We start from the raw sequence: 12,044 nt of genomic DNA on the forward strand, positions 1-12,044 counted from the left end.
TGTCTCAACATATTCCGTCTGACTCATACAAGCATATGGAAAGGTGAACGTTAAAAAAATGATAACGCTGAGCGTATACCATTGTTACTTATTTTATAAACATGGAGTAGAAAGTAGGTACTTGTGCTATATCGATCTTGAATTGATAGGCTATATTTTTTTGCCTCTTGCTCCAGAAGTAACCCTTCATCAGGATAAAACAAGGAAAAGAAAAAAAGTCACCAAACCAAAAGTTAATTTTCAGTAAATAACAGCGCGATTAAAAACGTAAATTTCTGTGACTAGCCACGATGTAGGTTCTGAGTGGTCGCACTACCTTCTAGAAATAGCAGCTAAATCTAGTTCATATCACACCATACGTGGCTAGTTATAGTCCATAGTGGCAGTAAAAAGATGGCTGGAAAGTCTTTGAACAATCATGGTTGATCTGCGTTAAAAAAACTACAACCAGACCTAGAAATAGCAGCTAAGTTTCCCTCACATCACATTGTACATGGTTAATATTTCTGTTTTGAGTTCAAATATCACCTTTTGAGGTCGATAAAATAAGTACCATTTGAGCACTGAGGTCGATATTATCGACTTAGCTCCCCATCGACCCCGAAATTGCTGGCCCTGTACTAAAATTTGAAAGCAACACTTTTTTGAGCTATTAAGATGGATGGGCATGGCTGGAAAGCCTTTGAATATGAAGTTACTCGATCTTGGCCGACCTGGGTTAAACAACAACGACAAGAGCAACAACATATAAAGTGAAATTTAATTTAAAACGTAATTCTTCTTCCTTTTTAGGTTGGTGTCAGATGAACAAATCTGGTTTATAGGCGACATCTCATCTGGAAGAACTTGTCAAAAGTCGAGATTTGTGTTCAGTGAAATCTCGCGAGAAGAGAGTAGCCATGTTGTGAAGTGGTTGAACCAAAACATGTCGTCTGTGTAATCAATGAAATGTCTCTCTGTTGTTTATTTGTCAGTGATGTTTTCTACTTCAGCTCAACTGCTCTTTAACGAAGCAGCTAATTAAAAGTGCCATGTCAAACAATATGCGGAAATTTTGCAAGGCTGCACCTCAAAATAGCTCGATTTCGAGCCGTAGTCACGGTGATTTTAATAAAACTCATCATCCAAGGACTGGAACCACCAGTGGACATCATAATAACAATCGCCTAACCTCAACGGCCACTGCCAATGCTCCTTCATTAACATCACATTCATCTTCCACTTTATCGTCGAGTCCGAAAAGACAGCAAACAGAGTCACTTTTCTCACCTCTTCCATATTTAACTCACCGTTCCACCTATGGCCACTCTTTGCAGAGAAAGTTCATCAAAGATCGCCTATATTTTGCTAATAATCTGTACCATAAGGATCTCAAAGCTCACTATGGATGTGTTAATGCTATCGAATTCTCCAACAACGGCGGAGAATGGATTGTGTCCGGTGAGTTGACGAATTTTTAATATACATGTGTGTATATATATATATATATATATATATATATATATATATATATATGTGTGTGTATGTGTGTATATATGTATATATATATATATATATATATATATATATAGTTATTTTGTACCCTTGTCCGAAGAGAGTGAAATAGCTAGCTATTTGTCTTATTAGAAGGTTTGGCTAGCTATTTAGTCTGACAAACCGAACACACACACACACATGTATGTATAGACAAAAAGCTAGACAGATAGCTTAGCAATCCTGCTAGCTAGCAAGCGACCTAGCTCGGTGAGTAGGAAGGTAGCTAGCTAGATACAGGGAGGTGCAGATAGATATACGAGATCCATAGATAGATGTATTAATGGATAAATATGTAGACAGAAGGATAATTAGAGAGACAGTCGAAGACTTATATTGACGGATACATAGTTCAGATTAATGTGGAATTTCTTTTATTTCCAATATCGATAAAATTAATCTGTTTTCATCAATATACCAATCTATTGCGACTTGGTTATAAGAGTGTCACCTGAGTGTATTATCGGGTATGATTGGAGTCTCATCTAATTTTTGTCCCTCTTTTGCTTCCTGAGAGTTCCATGTATATTATCTTTATTAATAGTAGCAGTATTATATATTTCATGAAACTAGTGTTGTTTTGTGTCTTCCTTGTTCTTGTAGCAGATGAAGTTCATCATTCAACATTATTATTATTATTATTATTAAGTTGCTGGCATTTTCCTTAAATCAGGAACTATTATTATTATTTGCCTTTCATTCTTTCGGGGTCGATGAAATAAATACTAGTTGAGCACTGGAGTCGATATAATCGACGATCCCCCTCGCCTTCAGGCCTTGTGTCTATAGCAGAAAATTTTGTTGTTATTGTGGGATATGAAGCACGTTTAAAGAACCGAACTAGAGATTTTACCGATATTTAATGGTGCCTTGATGTTGCCTTGATCCGCTCCCCCATCTTCCGAAGTCACTCGTTGAACTACCAGTAATATACTAGATATCAAGTCCATTTCGATGTCCAGCTCTCTTTTCATAAACGATTTAATGTCTAGGCCACCACCACTACCATCTCCATTATGGTATGAAATCTACGAAGACGATATTTTGTTAATTGCTGAACTAAATAAAAATAAAGCCAAAAATTATTGGAAATTACTTCCAGTAATTTTTTTTCTTCTAGAATTTTCAAAAATATCCAATTTGCTTTCGCCAAATTTCAATTTTGTACTCGCCTATTTTCTAAACTCTGCTTCAATGCTACCGTTTTACATACTCCATTCTCCGAACCAGCTGATTTACTAAACGTCATTTATTTAAGAGGTCAGATCTTGGGCGATGCTGATGGTTTTGCTAACCTCGTTATATATATATATATATATATATTTCAATTTTTTTTTATGGCCGTCCCAACAAACTGGAAGAACACAATAGTAGAATGGTTTTATTTAATAGACAAAAGCTTTCTTTTTTTCATCTCCAACACACAAACACACGTGGAAAATAAGCCATGTTAGGTTTCGTTTATCTCTTAGCGAAACTTTCCAGCTGGTAAACGATATACAAGACATTACTTCATTTTTACTCCCATGTTAGAGAATCTCTGCTATTGTAGTCATAGTATTAGTGGTGGTAGTGGTGGAGGTGGTTAAAAAGTATTCTTCTCAAGACATAAAAGGGATCATTTTCTTTTTTGTGAAGAGTGCACGGTATCGTCTATTCAGTTCATCCCCACATACTTATTTTATCGATCATTTTGGGATATCGAATGGCGAAAGGATGTGACACGGCACGAAGAGATCCATGTAGAATGTTTAGTCATAAAAGGAACTTTCTACGTGGCTGCTCGGATTGCTAGAAATAACAGCCAAATATCCATAGACAGATAATCGACCTTATAAAAACAAAGAAAAATAGATTGTAAAATATAGCCCTGTATATATAAACCTCTAATGGTTAATATTTAAATCTTTTTCGTCAGTTGTTTGCTCAATGAGGGCTGTTTTGGGTCTTCACAGCAACAATCTAGTCTGGCTAATACCATCCTTGTTGAAAAAAAAAAAAACAATGCTGATTGCGACTGAAATATCACGACGCATTTAGTTTCCTAACTCGAACACGTCCTACTCCCATTTCAACATTGCTTAGTTTGTGTGTTTAATTCTAGGTCTCCAAACATGGAATTACGAAATTATTTATATTTTATACAGATGCACATGCGCGCGTGGTCGTGTGGAAAGAAGTTTGCTTTTCAACGTCATGGTTTTAGGTTCAGTCCCATTGTGTGGCACCTTGGACAGTCGTCTTCTATGATGTAGCCCCAGGTTGACCAAAGCCTTATGGGTAGATTTGTTACATGGAAACTGAAAGAAACTCATTGTGTATTTATATGTGTGTGTGTATATATATATATATATATATGTATATGTTTGTGTGTCAACCGATGCTGGTGTGTTTACGTCCCCTTAACTTATCGGTTTGGTAACAAAAACCGATAGAATAAGTACTAGGCTTACAAAGAATAAGTCCTGGGGTCGATTTGTTCGACTAAAGACGGTGCTCCAGCATGGCCGCAGTCAAAATGACTGAAATAAGTAAAAGAATATATATATATATTTATTATATTATATAATATGTCTGTGTGTTACTGTCTCGTTTGACATTGTCACTGTGTGATAGTTGTATATGAGTGTAACCATCATGAAAGCAGACATGAAAACGTGTGTGGGGGAAAAACATTACCTTGTTTAAAAGCAAGTGAGGAAGGGTGTCTGGCCCTAGAAAATCTGTCACAAGAAATTCTTTCTGACTCATGCAAGTATGAAAAAATGTTAAAATGATAATGGAGATGATTACACACACACACGGTTGTGTGTTATATAGGAATAATGGCACTTGAAACACTCATAGTAGTAACAGAGACCAATCTCAGTACTAGAAATGGTGATTGAGGCATAAGGCCAGAAATCCCGAGAAGAAGGGTTAGTTGATTACATTGACTTCAGTATTTGACTGGGACTCAGTGTTATGGACACTGGGGTGGGAAGGAAAGGCAAAGTTGACTTCTGCAGGATTTGAACTCAAAATGCAAAAAGCTGGAGAAATTTTGTCCAGTTGATTGTCCATCAATGATTTCTTTTACATATGATGATAATAATAATAATAATAATAATAATAATAATGGTTTCAAATTTTGGCACAAGGCCAGCAATTGTTGGGGAGGGTGCCAGTTGATTACATTGACCCTGAAAGGATGAAAGGCAAATTCGACCCTGGTTACATTTGAACTCATAATGTGAAGTCGGAAGAAATGCAGGTAAGCATTTTTTTCTGGCACAGTAACGATTCTGCCAGCACACTGCTTGATGATGATGATGATGATGATCATCATCATCGTTTCACATCTGCTTTCCATGCTGGCATGGGTTGGACGATTTGACTGGGGACTGGTGAACCAGATGGCTGCACCAGGCTGCAATCTTATCTGGCAGAGTTTCTACAGTTGGATGCCCTTCCTAATGCCAACCACTCCGAGATGATGATGATGATAATAATTCTTTCTACTGGAAGCACAAGGCCTCAAATTTGCAGGAAGGGATTAAGGCAATTACATCACCCCCCCCCCCCAGTATGCAACTGGTACTTAATTTATCGACCCCGAAAGGATGAAAGGCAAAGTCAACCTTGGCGGAATTTGAACTCAGAACGTAGTAGCAGACAAAATACTGCTAAACATTTCACCTGGCGTGTTAACGATTCTGCCAGCTCACTGCCTTGCATAATAATAATAATAGTAATAACGATAATAATAACAGCAATAGTTTCAAATTTAACACAAGGCCAGCAACTTTGGGGGTTGGGGTAAGTTGATTACATTGACCCCAGTGCTCAACTGGTACTTATTTTATTGACCCTGAAAGGATGAAAGGCAAAGTTGACCTCAGCGGAATTTGAACTCAGAATGTAAAGATGGAGGAAATACTGCTAAGCATCTTACCTGGCATGGTAACAATTCTGCCAGCTCACTGCCTTTAATAATAATCTTTTCTACTGGAAGCACAAGGCCTCAAATTTTGGGGGAAGGGATTAAGTTGATTACATTGACACCAGTATGCAACTGGTACTTAATTTATTGAACAAGGAAGGATGAAAGGTAAAGTCGACCTTGGCGGAATTTGAACTCAGAATGTAATGGCAGGTGGCACATAAAATACACCATTTTGAGCGTGCCCGTTGCCAGTACCGCCTGACTGGCCTTCGTGCTGGTGGCACGTAAAAGCACCCACTACACTCTCAGAGTGGTTGGTGTTAGGAAGGGCATCCAGCCGTAGAAACTCTGCCAAATCAGATTGGAGCCTGGTGTAGCCATCTGGCTCACCAGTCCTCAGTCAAATCGTCCAACCCATGCTAGCATGGAAAGCGGACGTTAAACGATGATGATGATATATAAGGCTGAATAACAAATTAAGTTCAACATCACCACACACACCTCCTTCCCCATATAACTATCATTCCTTCCTCTCTTTCCATCACCCCCCCCCCCCCCCCCAAAAAAAAATACACACAGACATACCCAAGGAGTAAACATCCCTCTAGTAAATAAACATCCATTGATGTTATGTCACCTGAAGAAATGAATCCGTGAAGATGATCTACCTGATGCCCGTGGATACTACAGACTACACTATAATCATCTCAAGAATATGGACTGTAATCTTGAGAGACATGTGATTTGTAGAAACATGCATAGCAATGCATTAAAAGTTAAATTCCATCCAAGAATTATTGTTATTATTATTACTATCTGTCTATCTATCTGTCTGTCTGTATATATATGTGTGTGTGTATGTATATATATATATATATATAGAGAGAGAGAGAGAGAAAAGCAGGGAGTGTGTTCCAGGTCAAGAATGGAAGAAACCATATTATAATCAAGCAGTATATTGACCTCTTGTGTTTGTGAGTTGAGAGAAATATATTTATCTTTCCTTTAATTAATGAGTTTTCTATTGCTAAAATAGCTCTGGCCGCCCAATTAAACTTATGTTACAGTGGTTATTAAGTGTTTTTCAAACTGTCTAGTGTCACTTTTAATTTGGATAAGACTCCAACAGACTCCACTGGTTTGGCATCACTACAGACACTACTCTGTAAGATGATTATCAAATTCCGTTGATTTGCCATTACTGTTATTGACATCACCGTTATTATTAATGCTAAAATAAAGGCAGCGAGCTGGCAGAATTGTTAGCATGTTGGGTAAAATGTTTAGCGGTATTTCACCTGTCACTGCATTCTGAATTCAAATTCCACTGAGGTCAACTTTGCTCTCATCCTTTCGGGGTCGATAAATTAAATACCAATGAAACACTAGTCCCCTCCCACCAAATTTCAGGCCTTGTGCCTATTGTAGAAAGGATTATTAATGCTAAGATAAGCAAAATTTTTTAGGTTAGTTAAAATATGTTTGTGTGACATATTTCAACTGTTAAAAGGCAAATTCAGTGGTTACTGTAGAGAAGATATTTCTCTTATGGTAAAAAGGTGTGAAAATAGCCTATTTGTTCAGTGTTGTCATCTATCAGAAATCCCAGATACCAATGTTTCAAGCTTCTTGGCTCTTGTCAATGGAATGTACCTAAGAGAGACAACTCTGAACAATATTTTCTCCACAGTAACTGCAGTGAATTTGCCTTTTAGCAGTTGAAATATGTTACAAACATTTTAACTAACCTAAAAAAATTTTTAATGCTAAAATCTTGCTTTTGTTGCAGGGTTGTGATATTAGAATAGCATGTCATTCATTGTCCTCATCATATCTTAATCATCTTTGTTTTCCATGCTAGTGTGGGTTGGACAATTCAACAGGAAGTGGGTAGCCAGAGGACTGCACCAATCTCCAATGTCTGTGCTGGCATATTGGCATGGTCTCTATGGCTGAATGTCCTTCCAAATGCCAACCACCTTACAAAGTGTACTAGGTAGTTTTTATGTGACACCTGCACTAGTGAAGCGGGGAAGGAGTATTGAGGGAGGTGACTTTATATCAGGTGACAAGAAGCTAAAGTATGATTGAAAGGCAAGAACAGGGATCTTACTGTAGGGGAGATCCAGGGTTATTCCAGTTAGAAAAGATGTATCTTAAGTAATTGATCTAGGAGTGATGCAGTTGCTTTGTAGGACCTGTCTTTTGTGGTGACTCTACATCAGTGGTTTTCAACCAGGGTTCATATGGCCCTTGAGGGTCCACATAAGATTTTGTTGTTAAAATTTGTGCAATATATTGGATATACTTCTATAATACATAAAATATTTTAGTAATTTTTAAATACAATTTCTAATAACATTTAATTATAAAAATATACTGGAACATTTTTAAACATATATATTTTTAAACACATATATATATATGTGTGTGTGTGTTTGTCCCCCCAACATCGCTTGACAACCGATGCTGGTGTGTTTACGTCCCCGTAACTTAGCGGTTCGGCAAAAGAGACCGATAGCATAAGTACTAGGCTTACAAAGAATAAGTCCTGGAGTTGATTTTCTCGACTAAAGGCGGTGCTCCAGCATGGCCGCAGTCAAATGACTGAAACAAGTAAAAGAGTAATATGTTTATGAGGGTCCAGTAGAGTAAAATAGGGATCAAAGGGTTCCATTGGTACAAAATGGTTGAGAACCACTGCTCTACATGTTCCTCATGTAGAAGAAAAAAAAATAATGTAATTGTTTACTAAACCCTGAATGAGTGGCTTTCAACAGCTTGGTTTTACTTAAACCTTACTAAGATCTACACTTGCACCGGAATGCCTTTTCTGCCCATGTGTCTTCTACAGGGTGTCCACAAGGTCTGGGTACATGGAGTAAATAAAATCATAACATAAACAATTAAATATAAGAAATAATAATTTCTTAAAGTATGTGTTAATCCCCATGTGGGTACATGGAGTAAATAAAATCATAATATAAACAATTAAATATAAGAAATAATAATTTCTTAAAGTATGTGTTAATCCCCATGTACCCAGACTTTGTGGACATGTTGTATATACATCTACCTGTAAAATTATACAAGTTGAGCAGCAATGACTTTAAACTCATCAGTGTGTGAGGGATTTTAAAGGTATTGTGCTACTTCCTCAGATTAAATATATAAAGTTATCAAGTGTACAACGGCTTAGAATAGCTATGGGCATGATCTTCCATTTAGATTAGTAAATATAAAATAGTCTGTTGTGTATCATACTTAATGCAGATACATTGTGAAAAGGCAAATTAACTGTGGTATTCATCTGGAGATAGCATATCTTTTGGATGCAGGTGATTTACTTTTTTGTAATCTATCTGCATTATGTATGATGCAGTGATTGCTATTTTAAACTAATGCTGTTTCAGTTGCACATAAAGCATTTTTATTCAACCAGGTGGCTAACTGCAACATAAATAATTATTCAGTCACTGCTTTTCTATATCAATAACAGCAAATTTGTCTGAGAATGAATTTTAGTAGTGAGTCCATGCTACTGATGAAGCCCAAAAAGGCTGAAATGCACATCTTGCATTCTCACCACTGCTGCTGGATGATTTTCATTTGTTACAGGATATATTTGTGGTTTTTAAAGCAGTATGCCCATAAGAAATACTATCTTCAGATGAATACCACAATTAATTTGCCTTTTCGTGATGTATCTGCATTAAGTATGATACACAGATGGCTGTTTTATTCTAATACTGCTTCTATTGTACAGAAATAAAATAAAATAAAAAATTGCATTAACTGAAGTTGTACAGTTTGTGTGTGTGTGTGTGTGAGAGAGAAAGAGAGTGAACAGAAGTGATTGAGTGGTCTGGGTAGAAACATACAATCTGAGAGATAAAGATGGATGGAACCTCATCTGAGATAGACAAGTGATCTAGTTAGAAGTCGAAACTAAGTGCTAGTCTTTAAAAACTCCATCAGAATTTAAGGAGCACGCACGCATGTACGCACGCGCGCGAATGATTGCAAAACGTTTCTGAAGAATGATGGAAAAATTTAGCCTGATGTATTTCATAACTTAAAAACACAAAAGCTTATTAAATGTATCTTAATTTCAGCAATACATATTCAGGGAAAAAAATGTCTTGTGAATTAAAACCTGTAAAACCTAATGAGATGATTATATGTATACATAACATGGTTGTTTCTGATTTATAAACCATGACTAATTGAGTAATTCATTAAATCAATGTTATATAGAGTAATTATCATTATTACTACTACCATCACTTCCTTCGCTACCATTATTATCACCCCCACCTCCATTTTTGTCTGGTTTCCTGCCAGCCTGCCTCTGTTATCACAAATTACTTTTATTTGTATCACCATTTGCTCAGAATGAGTTGAGTGTGTTGCAGTCAGTAAATCTACTGGTATGAGACAACTGGGCACAGCTGTTTAGGTGCTGACCTTTTGGCATGACTGGCTGGACATTTAACCTGTTTTGGTGATAGTTTGTTTTGGCGCTGGAGGCAAACACTTACATGCACAGGTATGTGCATGCAAAAATATGCACATACACAAAGAGAGAGGGAGAAAGAAAGAAACATTGCACATACATACAAATATAACTAGATGCTCATACACATATACAGAGAGAGAGAGAGAGAGTGAGAACAACAAAAAAAACAGTAAAACATCTGATATCAAAGAAGTCAGTGTCAAATCATTGATGCCAAAACGGTTGTGTGCTAAGACGTCTCATATCCAAATCTACAACATCCTGAATATAGAATCTAACTACATCAGAGATCATGAATGTTCAACACGGAGATCATCGACCAGTCATGATTCCAAAGATAGACAATGACAACATACACACAAGCACCAGATATGACTTGTCTTACTAACTTACATTTTCAGTCGTCTATCTTGCTGTTTATAGAATCCTGGGAGAGGGCTCTGACAGAACTACATTGTGGATAAGTTTGCCTTGTAGATGACAGCGCATGACTAAGCTAACAGAAGTGTTTTTTGAGCAAGATTTGGGTTGGATTGAATTGCCCATGTTCAGTCCATTGCTGGATGAAGGCCTCAGCCTGTTCTCTCCACCAGATAACAGCTTGAGATCATACTGGTTAGATGAGGTTACTCTGCCACTCTGGCTTGACATGGCTTGGCAAAGGGATGCAGGTTATTATTTTTTTTTTGTATTCACACCCAGGAGTAGTTAAGTTGATTACATTAACTCTAGTAGGAGTTGAACTCTGAACCTAAAGACAAATGAAATAAATACTCCTAAACATTTTGCCCAGTGTGCTGATGATTTCACCAGCTTGCTGTCTCACAAGACTTACTGAAAGGAATTGATCTGATAGCAACAATGGACTATGGAGTTTCGCATAAAATCCAAAGTGGTTATGCATTAGTTTGCTTCTCTCATTGACCAAATCTTACAGCTTTACTACATAATGGTGTGAATGAGCCCATAATAATTGTGAGTTTTTGTGACTCTCTATTCTAGATTAAGAATGTACTGTGTACACAGTTGAATGCAGATGTTTGTCTCATTTTTACGTTTGGTTTTACTTTTCTTGTGTATCTTAGTAATGTCTAGTAGTTTGTTTTGGCTAGTAATCATCATCATCATCATCATCATCGTTTAACGTCCGCTTTCCATGCTAGCATGGGTTGGATGATTTGACTGAGGACTGGTGAAACCGGATGGCAACACCAGGCTCCAGTCTAATTTGGCAGAGTTTCTACAGCTGGATGCCCTTCCTAACGCCAACCACTCAGAGAGTGTAGTGGGTGCTTTTACGTGTCACCCGCACGAAAACGGCCACGCTCGAAATGGTGTCTTTTATGTGCCACCCGCACAAGTCAGTCCAGGGGCACTGGCAACGATCTCGCTCGAAAATCCTACGGGAGCCAGTCAGGCGGTACTGGCAACGGCCACGCTCAAAATGGTGCATCTCATGTGCCACCCGCACAAGAACCAGTCCAGGGGCACTGGCAACGATCTTACTTGGCTTGCCGGGTCTTCTCACGCACAGCACATTTCCAAAGGTCTCGGTCAGTAGTCATCGCCTCGGTGAGGCCCAATGTACAAAGGTCTTGCCTCACCACCTCAGCCCAGGTCTTCCTGGGCCTACCTCTTCCACGGGTTCCCTCAACTGTTAGGGTGTGGCACTTTTTCACGCAGCTATCCTCATCCATTCTCACCACATGTCCATACCAGCGCAATCGTCTCTCTTGCACACCACAACTGATGCTTCTAATGTTCAGCTTTTCTCTCAAGATACTTACACTCTGACGGGTATTGACATTGACATTACACATCCAACGGAGCATACTGGCTTCATTCCTTGCGAGCTTAGGTATGTCCTCAGCAGTTACAGCCCATGTTTCACTGCCATGTAGCATGGCTGTTCGTTCGCATGCGTCATACAGTCTGCCTTTTACTCTGAGTGAGAGTCCCTTTGTCGCCAGCAGGGGTAAGAGCTCTCTAAACTTTGCCCAGGCTATTCTTATTCTAGCAGCTACACTTTCAGTGCACCCACCCCCACTACTAACTTGGTCGCCCAGA

The 12,044-nt window shown here is 38.1% G+C and overlaps 1 protein-coding gene across 1 annotated transcript in view; it reads left to right on the forward strand.

Annotated features, from left to right (window-relative positions):
• Positions 1-871: 871 nt before the first annotated feature.
• The window catches only part of LOC106875737 (uncharacterized), a 30,786-nt gene continuing 19,613 nt past the window's right edge, over positions 872-12,044 (forward strand). Inside the window, exon 1 of the mRNA XM_014923985.3 lies at positions 872-1,440. Within this exon, the coding sequence (XP_014779471.2) occupies positions 1,032-1,440 (409 nt within the window). The 5' untranslated portion in view covers positions 872-1,031. The remainder of the gene's footprint in view (positions 1,441-12,044) is intronic.

This window comes from Octopus bimaculoides, chromosome 11, assembly GCF_046866305.1.
Source record: "Octopus bimaculoides isolate indiv1 chromosome 11, ASM4686630v1, whole genome shotgun sequence".
NCBI classification, from domain to species: domain Eukaryota; kingdom Metazoa; phylum Mollusca; class Cephalopoda; order Octopoda; family Octopodidae; genus Octopus; species Octopus bimaculoides.